The 18876-nt window shown below is 35.0% G+C and overlaps 2 protein-coding genes across 2 annotated transcripts; one reads left to right on the plus strand and one right to left on the minus strand.

Moving 5' to 3' along the window:
- The first annotated feature begins 3382 nt into the window (after nt 1-3382).
- On the plus strand, nt 3383-11006 carry tspan13b (tetraspanin 13b). Its single transcript, XM_065294534.2, has 6 exons — nt 3383-3646; nt 6458-6625; nt 8095-8175; nt 8686-8799; nt 9254-9364; nt 9669-11006. Exons 1-6 carry the CDS (start codon nt 3584-3586, stop codon nt 9741-9743), a joined length of 612 nt encoding a protein of 203 aa, XP_065150606.1. The 5' UTR covers nt 3383-3583; the 3' UTR covers nt 9744-11006.
- A 476-nt stretch (nt 11007-11482) lies between these two features.
- On the minus strand, nt 11483-13102 carry agr2 (anterior gradient 2). The gene is made up of 8 exons (XM_065294535.1): nt 12949-13102; nt 12690-12816; nt 12518-12581; nt 12329-12381; nt 12144-12220; nt 12003-12066; nt 11828-11911; nt 11483-11742 (listed from the first exon to the last, which is right to left on the minus strand). Exons 2-8 carry the CDS (start codon nt 12805-12807, stop codon nt 11693-11695), a joined length of 510 nt encoding a protein of 169 aa, XP_065150607.1. The 5' UTR covers nt 12808-12816; nt 12949-13102; the 3' UTR covers nt 11483-11692.
- Between the last annotated feature and the right edge of the window lie 5774 nt (nt 13103-18876).

The following is an 18876-nucleotide window of genomic DNA, read 5'->3' on the forward strand; positions in this document are numbered from 1 at the left end:
GTTGGAATTTGGATCAATTTGGTTGCTATTTGGTAATCGCTGCAAATTTTTCCCGGGCCTGCCCTACCGCCATTCCTTATGACTTGAAGTAAAGAGAGATCGTTTTGAGGAGGGAAGGAGATTTCACTGTAAAACATTTGCTGTAATTATGCAGTTGTTTGCCAGTAACTTACTGTAAATTAAAAAAAATATTTACTGCCAACAGTTTGTTCAAAGTTAAATGCACTTTAAACATTAACAAGTCTTTATATTTGTACAATATAAAACTATAAAATAACAGCCTCATGCAAAGCATTCTGTGAACTAGAAATCCTCATTAACCTTTTTCTGTTTTTTTCCTGCAGATTTTGGTTCCAGAATTCTTTGCATGAGGATTTTATTTTATAGTTTTATTCTGTAAAGATAAAGTCTTGTTAATGTTTAATGTTCATTTAACTTTGAACAAACTGTTGCCAGTAAATCACATAATTTTAAAACTACAGTAAGATGCTGGAAAACAGCTGCAGTAATACTGTATAATTTTTGATTAAATATTATGAAGGCACATATTAATTAAAAAAATAAAATTAGCAAAAAATACCACAATATTTAAAAAAAGGTTTTTAATTTCAATTTTATTGTGACTTTAAGATTCCTAAGAACACTTTGTCATGTCTTATGTTGGTCCATGCATGTTTCGCTTTACTGTGTAAGCTATATGTTGTTTACATGACAAAGCCATTCTTACTTTTTCACTCTTTAGTTTTTATATTCTGCTTTAAAGCACTTTATCTGATTTTTAACTCATAGACATGATTTTGTAAACCCTGATATGCAGCAGCATTAATCTGTGTCTTATCATCTCTTTGCCTCCTGTTAAGTTGATTCCTGTGTAAATGTAAAGTGTTTACTGAGATGGACCTCAATAGTGACTGTCTGCAGATGTGTTCCTCGTAGTAAACCATTTAAAAACAAAACAAACAAAAGTATGCACTCTTAAAATATGTTTTTTTATTTATTTATTTTTTTAAAAATCAGTCAAAAAAGAACAAACCTGACCTGCTGAGTTGTTTTAAGCCCTTGTTGGGTCAAATATAAAATTGTTCTGGTTCATTTAACTGAACAGGTGGGTTTGTCCCTAATAGATGCAACACTGGGTTGAAAATAACTCAGCATTATTTTACATTTATATTTATATTGTATTTTAAGAAAGTGCTTAAAGGTGGGTGCAAGAGTTTTAAAGTCTAAAATACACTTGTGGCCAATCAGAAGTAAGGGGCATGTCAACTAACCAACATCGTTGCCACAGTTGTCAACTCTCGTGAGACAAATAAGCAACTGCAGCTTCAAAAACAAGCCCAATATTATAATATTATTTAGTTTCAGTTTTGTTTCGATTCCTTTTATTAGAAAAGGATAAACAAATTATTTAGCAAATCTTCTTCTAACTATCCATATATCTCCGATCACCTGAGGCTGTGATAGGTTTGGAGAGATGGAAAAAGAGGGGAAAACAAGGAGGAATAGACAAAAACATTAATGGGAGCTGTAACATATTTAGCTTATTTTCCATATGTATCTATTTTTAGTATTGGTATAAGACTACTTGTTTCAAACATTACGTAAGCATTCATACATCACAAAAACATTGTAAAAATTAAATGTTTACCTTTTAAAATTACAGTTTTGCAGAGTTCCCTCTCGCGAGCGCGCTGCCTGCACGGTGAATGTGACTTTTCCAATGAGAAGGAGAAGGGGGCGGATTCGGTGGGATATTTTTATGAATTACGCCACAAAACTTATATTAGCTGTGAGCAGACATCAGTGCATTGGATATTGAGAAAACGGCAACCATAAATGTAAAGAAAACAGATTTTCCTATCAAGCAACCTTATTTTTTAAATAAGCTCAAAAATCGGCAACCAGTGATTTTTTACGCAACTTTCCAAAATAAAAAGCCCAAAATCGCGTATAATAAGCGGACTTGGCAACTCTGATCATTGCCTGGGTTGCGTATGTGTGGGGCTACAAAAGAAGGTCCAGATTCTATTAGGGTAGGGGCGCGTTTGTTTAGGTGATTTGGCTTTCAGAGATCCTTTACCCCGCCTTTAACTAATATTGCTATTTAATTATAATTTTTATTTGAATTCCATTTCTTTTTTTAACATTCTGTTTCCTTTATTATAATCTCATGAGACATCTTCAGCTCCTACAAAAAATCCACATTTTCACATAAAATACCAAAATAAAGAATTCGTGTTAACTATTTTATTTGACTATTTTAGGTTTATGTAACCCTATCTTTGAAATCTAGTTGGTTTCATAAGTTACATAAACTGTGATATTATGAGCATTAAAGTTTAATTTTAGTCATTGATATCACATTGATTTCAATCTTTGACATGGTCTTCAGTCAATATTTAAGCCTTCAGGGTTATATTTTCACGGATTGTCGGATCACATACTATTTGTAATTTTTACTAAACGGAATTTAAACAAAATTAGAACAAAAGCAGCTTTTCTTTATCACCTTGTTTACATTTGAAACAGACAAACATATATAATGACAGAGAGAGAGCAGTCTCATCTCTTCTCAGTCTGTATTAATGCAGTTTATTTAAATGCGTCTCCCCGCAACAGTTGCTAAAGAAAGCTGGGAACGCTTTAGCAAACAGTCTATGCAATCATTAGTCAGAAAAATTAACCAATCAATTGTATGGTGCATGGTCAGTCCCGCCTCCCTAAATGGTTGCCATGTTGGAACAAACTCCGCCCGATAACATTGTACACAACACTATGTCAAGTCACTTTCATGAGCACAACTCATCCAAATAATTTAAAGACGACACATATTCCTATATTTCAGTTTTGTATGAACAACAGATGGCATGATAAATGTGTTGCATGTTTTTACAATTTCAGATTTGGTTTTTTTAGTTAAGAAAGCCCTGATTTTCCCACAAGGACACTAATGAGATTCAAATCAGATTTGCAATAAAAAACAAATTCTACACAATTTTGTATATTTAAAAAACTAAAATTCGTTTTGTATGTTAACTACTAGTGGCACGCGCCTATTCATGATCGGTTTGGTGTCAAACATTCCTCAAAATATCTTCCGTCGTGGTCATCCAAACAAAGAAATTTATAAAGGTTTGTAACAACATGAGAATGAGTAAATAATGACATAATTTTTATTTTTGGGTGAACTATCCCTTTAAATATGCAAAGTTTGTCATACTATAATAAATTCATTTCAAGCAATATAACTTTGTTATGTGGTCATGAATTTTTTGCATTAAAAATTAAATTCACTTTGCTGTAAATGTGAATGACGCCTCTGCAGTCCACATCCAAAAGAGAGCAGCACCACCGCACCGAGCATCCCAGTTTTCTCCCAGTAGCGAGGGATTTTCTGTTTGGGGATCTGGCACCCTTCCGTGCATCTGCGTTCGCTCAGTGAATTGCTCTGAATCACCAGACTCTCGTTTTATCGTTTCCCGACGCATTTTCTTTCCTAAATTGTTCGTTTTTCTTTTCATATAACTGATATTTTCAAAGGTTCACACAGCTGAGAGGATTTTTTAGAAACAAAACAATCAAGATGGGTTGCGCTGGATTCACCTGCTCCAAGAATTCCCTGTGCGCGCTCAACATCCTCTATGTTGTAAGTAAACATATGGACATCTTCGTCAATCTTTATTGTAACATTTACATGGGTTCTTTATAAAAAAGCACACGAGAGATGTTTTGTGTGGCTGTAGCAGTGCTCATATGAATTATTCAGAGTGATTCTTTGTGTTGAATGAGGCCGGTGAGCGAGCGGTTCTGGTTTCACCCGGTGTTGCAGAATAACAATCCTGTTTCCTCGCAAAGTCCTCTGTTTTTGCAGTCACATCCTGCCTTTGTTCTTGGTTTTGTAGATAGCCGGATTCATAAGACTTGAATCGGATATGCCCGAGTTCTTGTCTCTTTTTGCATGTACATTAGACACGAACACTGTGACCTTTACACTTGTTATGGGCCATATAACCTGCTGCACACCTTTGGCCTACACTTGGATTAATATTCTCCACATGTTGTATCCTAATGTGATTTGAAGACATGTCTTGTGTTGCTGGTTTTACTAGAGGGGGATATCACAGCTGTTGTTGGTCATTCACAAGAAAACATGCCATTTGTTTCCCCATGAATCACTACTGGCTGGCAGAATGATATGAAAGAACATACTGTAAATTTAAATTTGGTTCAATTTAAAATAAAGTAAGTTAACTGGTTGCCTTAAAATTTTGAGATAATTCAACATAAAATTATTAGATAACACAACAATTTTTACACAACTTTTTTTTAGTTAGCTAATATATTTAAGTTGATTTTATCTTAAAAATGTAAATAATTTTTTAACTTACTTTTTTGAACCAATTAATCTAAGTCAAATTATTTGCTCAATATAACTATTTAGTTTCTAATAAAAGTGTGTTTACGATATTAAAATATTATTTTATAATATAGTTGGAAAATATCAGTAATTCTGCATGTTTTATTTATAACCACGGCATTTTAAGGGAGAATTTAGAGTATACAATCTAAACAACCCAGCACTGGGTCAAAAAGGGACGAACCCAACCCGGTGGGTTGTAATTTAAACTATACTGTGTACTGGGTTGTTTTAACCAATTGTAATATAAAAAAATTAATTTTAACAGCTGAATTTGTCCCTTTTTGACCCAATGGGTTAAAAAATAACCCAGGATTTTTTAGAGTGTAATGCAGATATATTTAGTCTGTGTCCGAAAACTCAGGCAGCTGACTTGTTGCCTCGCTGCCTCATGACTTCGAAAGCATGAAGGCAACAGAGAGAAACACTTTAAGACACACTTCATAGGCAGCGTGTTTGAAATATAAACAGAGAACGCCTTTGTGATAACTAATCACATATTTGAAAACTACAATACCAATTCCTCGCTATATGCAATAAAAAGGTCTAAAAAGTGAAAATATAAATTTATTTACACTAAAGTTGTGCTCCACCCGCTGTCTTGCCCGCCATTTTATTTTTTCAAACTCGACCAGGCTCAACCAATCACATTCCCCATGCGCGCACACACATAGAATTGTGGGACAAGATATCAGTCAGGAAGTAAACATTGGATTCGGACATGCCTTGATGCCTTCCTGCCTTGGAAAGCTGCCGCAGAAGGCAGCAATTCCGAGTTTTCAGACACAGCCATAGTGCCCTCTAAAATAAAATACTGGATTTTAACCCATGATTGTAAACTTTGGACAAACCCATCCATTGGTTTAAGTAAAACCTAGACAATGTACATATTTTGACTCAAACATGGGTTACTTTAAACCCAATTTGGGTTTGCATTTGCTGATATGTAACAGGGTTTGTCTGTTTTTAAAGGTTTTGCGAGATTTATTTCAATGTAAATCTCGATCTGTTCCAAAGTTATCTGTTCAGTTTATATTTACAGTATGACCTTTAAAAATGCTTGATTATTCTAATGCATGGTTGTAATGGTTCTAATGCACATAAATATGGACAAACCCAAGCGTTGGGTTTACTTAATATAGAAAATATAGAATAACGATTATTCGCAACTTCTCGTTCGCAGAATAAAGTTTTTTGTTTACGTCGTGTGTGTACTGTGTATAATAATTATGTTTATATATAAATGCACACACATGCATGTATAATTTTAAGAAAAAATATATGTATATGTTAAGGATTCATATTTATATCAAATATACATTTGATCACTTTGGTCAATGGGAGTTGTTTTAAATGTGCTATAGAAATAAAGTTTGTATTGTATTTTATAAATATAAATAGAAAAAATTATATTAAATAAATATTTACATGCATATATGTGCATTTATACATAACTATTATACACAGTGCACACAATTTTTGATGTAAACAAAAACTTTTATTCTGCAAATGATTAATTGTTATGCAACCCTGCTTGAAAATGACCAAAAAAATGGTTTTAAACAACCCAGTATTCGTGACCCGGTGAAGTCCCGGCTAAAGTCTCATAATCTAATTATTAAGATTTGAAGCATCAAAGTTTGATTTTAATCTTTGACATGATCTTACTCAGTCAGTATATATCAAAGGTGTCAAGGTTATATTTTTACAAATGTTTATGGTACTTTTGTTTTGTGATTAGGGTTGACATTATGTATTGATTTAGGATTAGACTCCCAATAAAAACAGTCTGTATTACACTTATTAAAAAACTGAGCATGGTAACAAAACATGATTTGCTATGGAATATTTGATTTCTTGTTGTAGTTCAGCAGTAAACTTTTCAAATAAAAACATACTGTATATAAAATGAAGAATTCAAAGAAGAATTTTTAGGTACCAATGGCCATGGTTTCATAAGAATGATTTTCTTGTTGTTGATCTTTGTTCTTGTTTACCTCTCTAATGATCTCCCTTCTTTTCTTTCCTGACCGACCTCAGATGGTGAGTTTGCTGATGATTGGCATCGCTGCCTGGGGTAAATGTTTTGGACTGGTGTCGAGTTTCCAGGTGGTGGGAGGAATCATCGGGGTGGGAGTCTTCCTCTTTTTTGTTGCTCTAGCTGGACTCATTGGTGCAATGAAGCATCACCAGGTTCTGCTCTTCTTTGTATCCTTTACTCGCTGCTTTCACATGGAGAGCATTGTTTAGTGTTTTTTTACAGGTAGAATGAATAAATCATTTTAACAATGATAAATAAATATTGACAGCAATGGGTTAAGATTTTCCATTCGTGTTTTAGGTTTATGCAATTAGATCCAGGTTTGAAGTGTCCTGTTTCTCATTGTAGTCCACTGTCAACTCAATACAACTGGACACACGCGGTCAAAAAAAATCGCATTTAAATTGTTTCATTAAAATGTGTTTTATCATTAGAATCTTACTATCTTTCTTTTATTAAAATTATTTTAATCATTTCATGTTCTTAAATATTCCTAATAAGATCTGAGAGCTTAACAACAATATAAAAATCTAAAATAAACGTTCATCTTAACCTCTGTTAAAAACTGAAGATCAGGAGAAAAAGCACACATTGTTCTTCTTCATTGCTTTTCAAACTGAGACAGGATGATGACATGTAATGCATTTCACTCTGTGACCATAGAGGGGTGCAGTTAACAAAATAATATGGACATCAGTGAACTACTGTATACTGTACTGAACAAACTAGAAAAAAACACAGGAAGAAATCAAATACATTTTACTTTGCAGGCAGAAAGTAATGATAAGTATTCTGTTGAGGGATAATAAATATTTTGCTTTGATACATCACTGTGTAATGCAAATTTTATTAATTAAATTTCCAGGATAAGCACCTGCACCAACTCATAAGATGTAAATTCATATGATGTCTTATTCAGTCCAAATGAAATTTGTTAAAAACTAGGTTATTGGGTCAAAAAAGGGACGAACCCAACCTGTTGGATTGTTATAAAACCTATGCTGTGTGTTGTTTTATCCCATTGTTGGGTCAAATATGAACATTTTCTGGGTTCATTTAACCCAACACATTTTTTAGAGTGTAGATATAAGTTAAGATTTATTTGAGATGTTTTTAATAGCATAATGGTTTAGTCTCATCAAACTTAATATATCAAATATATTTCGTATGATTAATTAAAACATCTTAACACACTAGCTGCCTTTACATGGACAATTGTAATCGGTTTAAATCTTCAATCTAAATGAAACTGCTCCATGTGAACCACTCAATGGGAATCAAAAGACCCGATGACAAATCTAATCGGTTTGAGAGCGGTTTGTTAGTGGTAGCAAAAGTAAATGTAAACACTTGATTGGATTGATAACTGAAACTGGGACGCACTGCGTGTGTGTAATGACATAGTATTGGCGTAATGACGTAGTTACTGTAAAAAAAAGTTGGTTAAACTTTTAAAAAGTAAGTTACATGATTGCCTTAAAATTTTGACTAAGCTTAAACAATTTAGTTGACACAACAATTTTTACAAAAAAAATTTTGAAGTTGAATGAACAAATCTTTTTTTTCAATGCAGTCATTTCGCAGAATATATCTTCATTTATTTTGTTTGTTTCAGTCCTTAATTTATTCTCAATAGTACATGATCGTTCTGTTCCTGGTGTTTGTAGTTCAGTTCTCTGTGTCTAGTGCGTGTCTGGCTATCAATGAAGAGCAACAGGTAACTGTTTCACATTAAATGTTCTTCGGGACATTCATAAATTGACTTAGAAATGCATAAAGATTAATCGCGATTAATCTATAGCAGAATAAAAGTTTTTGTTTACATCATATATGTGTGTGTGAACTGTGTATAATAATTATGTATTGTATATTTAAATATGTACATATGCATGTTTAATTTTAAGAAAAATATATATTTATATATTAAGTATTATATAATGTAAATTATAATTGTAAATTATACATAAATATACAAATGTATAAACACATGTAAACATTTCTTTAATATATACATGCATGCAAGTGTGTACATTTATCTATACAAAATTATTCTACACAGTTCACACACATATATGATTTAAACAAAAACTTTTATTCTGCTATACATGAATTGCGATTAATCGTTATGCATCCATACTTACTGTAGTGTACATCTATCATTTTTCTCCCTTTTCTTTATTCAATGTATCTGTAAATGGTATTTTATGTCTTGTCTCATATGAAATAGAATCATCTTTTGGAGGTGGGCTGGAATAATTCGCTCACCACTCAGAGAGATGTGGAAAAGACTCTGAACTGCTGCGGTTACTCACACATGGACATCAGTGGAAGCTGCGCTGCTGTAAATGATTCTTATACACGCACATCATCGTTAAATGTTGTGTTTTTGAGGCTTTGCATGTGTTGACAATATATTGCGCATAGGGATGCATCGATACAACATTTCAGTGCCGATACCGATATAATGATGTACAGAGTGTAAAAGCGGCAGTTCTACTGTCAATGTTGCCCAATTGAAAATTATTTATGCACTGTTTTGGCCATGTTATAATCTGCCTATCATCTACTGTTTTTAAACAATCGTCCGATAATAGGAAAAATTGCTTTTATCTGCCGATACCGATTATAGGCCGATACATTCCTAATTGCACATTAACAGATGCCTATGTTTAAATGCTTACTTCAAAAATTTCTTAGCATCGTGCAGTACATATGTGACATATGGTGATCACATTATTTGTCCTATTATTATAACACTATGTTCTTGTTTATTTCCTGGTTTCCTCTCCATGCAGCCCTGCTTTCATTACAGCACCTGTACCACCTGTGCAGCTAAGATCCAGGAGCACGCTGGGGAGGTGCTGCGTTTCGTCGGAGGGATCGGACTCTTCTTCAGCTTTACTGAGGTCGGCCTCCTAAACTAAATGGTCCCTAGCTGTCACTGGGGCAGTAGCCGTAGTACCCTTTCAAAAAGTACAACTTTGTACCTAAAGAGTTCATATTATTACTTTAAAGGTATGAATATCTGTAACTAAATGATACATATTTAGGGTACTGCCCCGGTGACCCTTGGGACCATTTTTCAACAACTACCAGAATGTTTGATCATTTGTTTCGCCATTTGAATACAGTGAGGTTTTTTTATCTAATATTTCCTCAGTTGTCAAGCGTCCTGTTTATGATTTGGTGTCTTTGTTCTGTTGGCTTCAGATCCTTGGTGTTTGGCTGACATACAGGTACAGAAACCAAAAGGACCCGCGGGCAAATCCCAGCGCCTTCCTGTAACCCAAATCTCACAGCAAAATCTCTTGATTTGTCGTGAGCACTCGTCTAACCACTGGAGCTTCGTTTAAAAGGGAGTGTGCGTTTGTTTTCACTGAAGAGGAGACCAGCCTGTGCGTTTTTGCTGCTATCTATATCTATATACTATGTGCTTGGTTTTTTTCAAGACTACAGTGCGCGGATAACACTGTACTGTACTTTTTGAGACTGTGCTTTCGTTTGAAGAATTACTCTGAATGAAAGAAACATGCACCAAAAACCAGTATGCAGTAAACATAAAACACTTATGGGCTAAACAACACTGATATTTAAATTTTGTTTGATTTTATTTGTGCAAAAACATTAAAAGAAATGTTAAAGCTGCTGCGATCAAGACTTGCAATATGTAAGCATGGTAATATTTATGTTAGCATTGAAAAAATGTATATGTTCTGATAATATATCTGTTTAACTTCTGTTATACATTTCTTAAAAATCACCACTGATTACAATAACTGACATAAAATGAAATTAATCTAAATCAACCATGATTCAATAAAGATGCAAATAAACTATTAAACTTGAAAAGTTTCTAAATAAACATTTATAATATGTTATCAATTCCATAAATACTTATACTGAATTAGGCTTCTTAAAGGGATAATTCACCCAAAAATGAAAATTCTGTCATAATTAACTCAACTTTACTTGTCAACAACAAAGATATTGGAGCAATGTTTGTTACCAAACAGTTGAGCCCCATTTACTTCCATACTATTCAATATCCCTACTATGTAAGTCAGTAGTGCTCACTGCTTTATTACAAATATCTTTGTTTCTTTTCAGCACAACAAAGAAATTTACACTGGATTGTAACAACTGGAGGATGAGTTAATAATGACAGAAATTTCATTTTTGGGTGAACTATCCCTTTAAGAAGTTATATCAAAGCAGGCTTATTATAAAAAGGCTTATCAGAGCATGATGGTCGCTGACATCTTTCATATTAAACTGTTGTTTATCTGCCTATTTCATCTCTGTTTTGTGTGCGTTTGTTTTACTGCCTTGATTTTGTGTATTGTTTGGACTTCTTGCATGAATTCGTCATTGAAATGTACATCTCTACCCAATGGTTCTGTGAACTATGCTCTTGTGCATTTAAAAATCAGAAATAAATACCCTGAAGACACAGTAGTGCCAATTGTATCTTTTGTACGACGTTTTAACAATGCAAACGTTTTTCAAGACGGCAATTTCCTTTAATATCAAACTAATCCGAGATTTAACTATCAACAAAGGCTGCTTGTAACCAAGCAACCACACAGAAAAATAGCCAAGCAAGCCGCCGCATGCTGCATTACGTCATCAAGCCTGGTTTATTTACGTTTACTGAGCATTACATTAGCAAGTCATAAGCATATTACAGCAATTAACGCTTAACTAAGAATAATAGTCAACTTTATAATTGTTAATATTCTAAAAATAAGACAGTCTTGATGACGTTTGCAGACTATAAATGCGACATATCCTACATATGACAGACGGATGACGTCAAAGTACCGCGAGAATGATTCGAAATTAGATTTATCCTTATCCTTTGTCAAATAGCTCACGCGGTACTTTGACGTCATCCGCCAATCGTTTTGTGCCGAATACACCTAACGGGTTCCGTTGGCCCCTCCCACCAGGATATTAGCCGGATATACCGCTAACTGCAAGTGCAAGCACTCAAACGTGAAGCGTTCATAAAAGACAATGAGGAATTTGTTGACTTAACGACTTAATTTATTTGAAATGAACAGGGAAATACATTAAAAGAACAATTTAAAGCCTGAAGGTTATCGTAACAGAATCTATTCCACATTTTAATATTTGTACATGCCTTTACAGTGCGTCTCTTGATGTCAGTAAACAAATGACAAAGTAAAAGTGACCCTCAGGGAAGTGCGGACAGTAGGGTCCTGCGTTTGGATTCACAACTCCGTCTTCAAAAACTTCATGGCTCTTTGCATGTTGCTCAACACTATTGAAACAGACAAACAATACAAATACTTTTAGTATGATAGAGCAATGGCTTATGGTTTAAAAACACTTATTTTTAGACTTACAGAGTTTGATGTCGCTTGGCTCATAAGCGTACATGCGGTTGGCATAGCGACCAGTAATGTCAGCCCGGACCGTCATAGAGGGATCTGAGATAGACAATAAATAAATTAGATTTGTTATTGATCCATAGATGTTCAAAATTATTTAGATAAAAATTCAAAATAAATAAAAACTCACCAACAAAGAGGATTCGTGGAACATATTGCCCATCAGGAGACAAATGCTTATCTGTTGTCTCGTACTGTAAATGTCATGAACACCAGATTAACACACAGACTTTTACAACACAACACAAGATTAACATCACTGCTTACTCACCACGAGGTTCAAGATGACAAATTCTTCATCAGCCAACTTCTGGATGTCTTGATCCTCGGCGAAAACCTTCTTCAGAGCTAAAGAAAAATAAACATTATAGATAAACATTCAGCACCTGAAATGCCTCTTGATCCAAAATACACTAAAACTATCTGACAGTAAAAATCTAATATATAAAGTCTTACACTGGCTGTGTGGACAGTCCTCCAAGTGAAAAATAACCATGAGGGGCTTGTTCCTAATGAAACAAAAAACATGCATTATAGATGTTTGCATTACACCATTAATACAAATTCTTTACAATATTGACAAATATGTAAAATGTGACTGACATGTTATAATATTAGTTGTAAAGTATGTTGGTAAGTTCTTACTTGGATCGTGCCCAAAACAAGGCTTCCTCGTATGTCTGAGCCCAGATCAACTGATCACCCCAACCTAGGGATAAAAACCGAGTATGAGTGTCTTAAAATCAGTCTGCATACTTACGGATGAGAGCCATATAAACCAAAGCATCTAATCATTTCAATGTGCAAAAGAAATCACCTCTGGAAAGAGTCTGAGGGACTCTCTTCTCTTTCTTCACTGCTGCCTTATCTGGCTTTCCCATGGTGGAGGACAAGGCCACGAGGACCAACAGCACTGATAATAATCCTTTAAGCATCTTGACAATCTACAGGAATAATACAAATCAATACAGAGCTGACAAGGCATGCATTTAATACTTGCATCTTTTACACTGACTATTAAATGTGGTATATTGATGTTCTTATATAGGTATATAAGTTTGTGGATCAGTTCTTACCTGTTCTCAGGTTTCCTCTTTCAGCAAAGTCTCCCGGTCGTGCTATTGCTCTTTCTCTCTCATCTGTACAACATTTATACACCTGTTCTCCTGAGGCTCCGCCCATCTCCTCCTCTGTTCTGGAATGTGATCCTGCACATTCATGCTATTCAGATACAATTTGCAAGCTTATTTGCACTTTTATTTGTCACCGTGCCAAGGCCAGATCAGCAGAGAGTTATGGTAAGTGATTGAGTATTAGTACGATTAGGCTTCTCGCGATTGGCTAAGCTCTGGTCCGTGATGTCAGAGGAGGACTTGAATGGGCTTTTGTAATTCTTAGCATGACGTGGTATTAGAATTAGAAATTTGAATTATTGTATGCATCGATATTTTAATATAGGTTCATTTTTACTGTGAAGCAGGTGATTTTGAAAAAGACAAATGATTGTTGTTTCTTGTGATAGGTGAAGAATTTGACCTAAAACTAATTGAATGAAATCTGATACCATCATGAAATGTTGTTGAATTAAAATGAACCCGATCTCTGTTTATGAATAGGCTGTGTGTGCGGTGAAAACCCATCCTTCAAACATTTGCTCAATGATGCAACTTGAAGGAAATTTGCTGAATGCATTCACTTTTAAAGACTGACGTGTCCTTAAGAACTTAGGAGATTTTTATATGGCTTCATTTGTTTCATTTTGTTCATTGTAACTTTATTTTATTTGCTTTTTAATACAATAACAATCATTGCTTTTCATTTTATTTATATTTGATGACATTTCTGTCTAATAATAAAAAGGAAAAGTCTGATTCTCTTAGTCTAATCGTTTGAAACTTATAGATAACTAATATCTTACAGTTAAAGAAATTGTGAAACATCCTCTGTCAAGTTGCTCAAAATTTACATGCAAGTCATGGTATGTGCACATGCAAGCTTAAGAAGAAGTGAAGTCCGAAGTAAAGCAAAGATCAAAATTACACAACGCTTTCACAATTAAAGGTACAAAAGAGGTCACTGTGATGGTACCCTTTCAAAAAGTGCATCTTTGAGTGCATATTAGTACTTCAAAGGTACCAAATGTATACATATCTGTGACTGAATGGTACCTATTAGGACCTATTTAAAGGTTACTGCCCCATACCTTTATTTCTGAAAGTGTACAGATCTGTCTCTCTGAAAATAATTTGGGCCTGTAAAGTGCCTTTTTACAAGCAGGTCTGGGATAATGTAACCAGCGGAACATCAATGGCGTCATTGTGCCAAACAGGGCCTCTGTGACAACCAACACCGCAGAGATTGAATGAATCAAGTCTTTTTATGACTTTACTCTCCGTCTTCTACAAGTGAACATCAGACTGTTCCTGTATTTCTGTTATTGTGCTAAAGTTGTCACTGTGATAGCCAGGCCAAACTAAGGTTTATCCAGCCCATTCTCATGATTTGAGTATAAATACTTACTTACTTATTCATTTAGCTGACGCTTTTATCCAAAGCGACTTACAATTATACATGTCAGAGAGGTCGCACGCCTCTGGAGCAACTAGGGGTTAAGTGTCTTGCTCAGGGACACAATGGTGTGTCACAGTGGATTCGAACCTGGGTCTCTCACACCAAAAGCGTGTGTCTTATCCACTGCGCCATCACCACCCCAGGTATCAAAATAGTATTATATAATAGTATATATATATTCCTTTGCTTTCACTTAATACGGCGCATCTTTTTGTATTGTTTTATATATTAGTTTCTCTTCTTTTTTCATTTTTTTTTACCATTGTCGCTTGGGTTGGGGGTAAGAACAACTTTTTGTTACAAAAAATGACAAAATATGTGTTCTGCGCCTCGAGAGATCCTGTGTGCATCACGTGTTTTGTCAAAATAAGTGCCTGCTGCACACCGTTTATGATAAAGGAGACGCTCACGTTCACAAAATACACGCAAGACACTCCCTTAACAATAAATTCTGATAACGCATGAGATTATGCGAGTATCTGGCAAATGCGAGTGTCTCTTGCAGCAGGCACTTATTTTGACAAGATGCCCACAGGATCTCTCGACGCGCCAAACACATATTTTGAAATTATGAAACACACGCATGATGGGCTACATATGTTGTGATGAACTTCGCAACGTGCGCCCTCCAAACACAAACCCCAACTGCAAGCGACATGGTTTAAATATAGACCAAAACATGGAGAAACCTATATATTAAATGACATCCTAAAGCAAATACCAAATTTAACCCTTAACCCAAGCGATAACCCTAAACCCCTTTTTTTGGACCAATACATAAAATGACACAAAAAGATGCGCCGTATTAAGTGAACTGGAAGACTGGTGCATCATATGCAGAGTTTGCACACAAAATTGGAATTTGGCGTATATACTGCATGACTTTTAACACATTTTGAATTATATTATATTGTACTGCATTGTATACAATTTTTGCAACTGTTACTAATATTTGGGAATTTTTTTAATATTATTTTTTATTATTTTCCAGTAATAAATATTATTAAAGGCTAAAAATCAGATAAACACAATCCTAGCGTTAAACTTTTTTATAACAATTAAGAAAATGAAATGAAATTCCCATCATTCTATGTGTCAAAATTGTATACAATGTGAAAGATTATAGTGCCTTTAAACACGTAATAATGATCCTATTTTGAAAGTGCACAAAACACAACTATCCTGGTTCAAATTTTTCAAACATGATCAAAGAAACAAACATTTACTCAATATAATGATTGAAAAACAAAATTCATTTTGTTTCAAAAATCAAACTTAATATTAAGTATGCTGATGTTGCACCAACATGTTTGTGACTACGTATAAATTGAGTGGATTGCTGAGGTGTCCTTAACAGTAATTTCTTTTTCCTTTACCCCGAAGACAAAAACTCAACCAACTCCATGTCAATATTTGTCCTCAAGGGCTGGGTGCACAGGCCACTCCTTGTCATACACACTTCAGCGGCCATCTGCACCCGACTCCGCCCTGAGAACACGGATCTGTCAGGAAGGCAAATGCAAAGCTAAAGGACCGTTAGGGATTTGACCAGACTGCCAAAACTGGGGGAGGAAAATATACGATCTAGTGAAGTTGTTGAAAGTCAAGATAACCTTATTTGAGATGTACAAACAGTGGGGGATTTGGAGGTTAAAAAGCAAACAGTGATCGGGGATTATATGTGTTCATAATATGGTTGATAATGTGATGTTAGTCAATCACAGACACAGAAAATACAAAATATATATGAGCAAATCCATGCAAATGTCAACATTATCATAAAAAATACATTTTTACACATAGTTTTTTACAGATTATTTTCAGAAAATGTTTGGTCTCTTTCAAAGTTTTGAAAGCGGAAACATGGAAAATACTGAAAAATACAAGTTTTGTGTAAGTAATAAAATTAAGGAGGTGTCTTACAAAGTTCTGCATAAAATGTATCCTGTTAAACATGTTTTGGAAAGATTTATGCTTAATATTTCATATGCTTTTAAATTTTGTGGACAGGAAAATGAAACAAATTCGCATTGGTTTTATAATTGTATCTACTCAAGACTTTTCTTGGAAAGATTTGGAAAATTATATTAGGGGAAAATTTGGTTATGTTGTAGAAATTGGTGTATTTGACTTTTTTTTGAGAAAGAGATCATTTGGAAAGTTATGAACAATATATTTACAATTATTTGTTGTATTAGGAAAGTACACAAAACAAAATGGGCCCTTTGTAAACCAAATCTGTCACATTTTATGAATGATTTCAAGTTATACAGCACTGTAAAAAACAAAAAAGCTCTAAAAACAGTACAATCTTCTTTCTTCTCTGGCAACCTATTTTTATACCTCTTGTTTATGTGGCATTAAGCAAAATGTTTTTTATTTGATGTCAGTATGCAATAATAATAATACTGCTAAAAAAGTTTTGAAAGCTTTTCTGTATTATTTTCAGTAAGTGCAAAGTTCATAACGTTTCAAAACATTTGTTTCTTTAATGCACATACAAAAATGTAATTAAAAGAAATATTAAATGTTTTTAAAGAGCCATACCACAATTCCTACAAAGTATGTTGTAGTGACACCAAATTAAATTTCCGGTAGACTTTCGCATATAAACTGGGTGCATCCCAATTCAGGGTCTAGATCCTTTTAAGGCCGCAGACTTTGAAGACGAGGCTCGATATTTGAAGGCGGCAGCCTGTAAAGGCCACGAAGCTAAGTGAAATGAGGGGGCGTTACGTTACTTGCTGTTACCGCCCACTACGCTGGTCAGCGGGACAAAACAGCTGAGACCTATCAGAAATTTAAAAATAAATATGTAGGCAGATATTTTTTACGTTTTATTTTAGAAAATATAACACATTGATGCAGATGAAACTATAAAACAGTATGTAAAATTCACCAACCTTAGAAATATACAAAAGCAAAATGCAACACGCACAATAATCACTAAGTCATCATTTATAGTAAAACAGTCACAAGGACCTTTAATATGGAAAATATACACTTTCATTTAACTACAGTTTTGAATTTTTATTTCAAAATACCTGGTTTCAGGGGAAAAATGCCATATTTGGAGGGTTTTATGTGAAGGCGCCTTCGAATTGGGACAGCCTTGTCGTGGCCCGGTAAGCCCCTGGATGCACCCTCAGTAACAACCATAGACTGTAAAAAAAAGGTTAACAACAGGCCGATTTTTAAACGGAAGGCTACATCCTCCGAAGGGCGCATATGCAGACTACATACGTCATCAAGCCTGGTTTATTTCAGTTATAACTGAGCATTACATTAACAAGTCATATTACAACAATTCATGATTAACTTTTAAATTGTTAATATTCTAAAAGAGTCTTCATGACGTATGCAGCCTACAAATGCGACCTCTGAAGGATGCAGCCTTCCGTTTGATAAACAGACACAGAGTACTTCTAGAGTAGATTATTTCTGACAAGCGAAATAAATAACCAGTAAATTACCAAATCATATAGCTTATTAACAAATTACACTGAGGTAACGTTACTGAGTATACAATAGTAAATGTATTCACCTTATTCCGCCCCGCCCATTTTTAATTCTTCGCTCTTCTGCATTCTGTCAACCGACTTCCGCTAACATGACACAGCGCATCCAGCAGCTAGTTTGGTGGTTAGAAGATTGTTTGTAGGTCACTATAACTTAAGCAAAATGACAAATAACGCTAATGCTTTTTACTTTCCACTTTTTCTGTAGAAAGTAATACTAAAATAATGAAGAAAGACAAAATACTTAATGCAATGTCGTGAAGATTGGTCTTGCCAGGCGACCTTGGAAGAACGAACTCAGAAGGTCGCGAGAACACAGAACGCACTTGTGAGAATTGAGATGTTTGCGATTTTCCTGTTGGTCACCTGACCTCCCCAGATTTCAGCGCTCAAGTATGCACTCGATGCATCCTCTGTACTTGCGTTCATGAGAATTGGATTTGAACTTCGCCGGTTAATGATGATGTAGAACGAGGACACAAGAACACAAGATCACTGAAGAACGCATATTGAGAAACAGCCAGTAAATGGTAAGGAAGGCCATGTCCAAATGGGGCACTTCATGTGGACTTTCGGTCTCGTGGCCTTAAATTGCGCATGCTCGCTTAGTCTACGAGTCCGTAGGGTGTCCCATCTGTCAATTTTACGCTTTGAAGTGTGCTCATCAGCGCCTCCTTTGCCTCCTTGATGCGGTCTTCGGCGAAGCCCGCACTGCAGCAGGCTTCGCGCACTTAACCAACCCAGAAGTCCTTGCGAAAGGCCAATCAGACCAATCAGACGACTGAAGGGAGGAGTTCACGACTTCTCTTCCTATTTCAGGTGTGACGCTCGAGTCTGTCCCAAAATACGACTCCGGTGCACCCACGTGGACTCGCATCAAGGGTCCCTAAAGTCTGGACTACATGATGTCATCAA

The sequence above is a fragment of the Paramisgurnus dabryanus genome, chromosome 19 (genome assembly GCF_030506205.2).
Source record: "Paramisgurnus dabryanus chromosome 19, PD_genome_1.1, whole genome shotgun sequence".
In the NCBI taxonomy this organism is placed as follows: Eukaryota; Metazoa; Chordata; class Actinopteri; order Cypriniformes; family Cobitidae; genus Paramisgurnus; species Paramisgurnus dabryanus.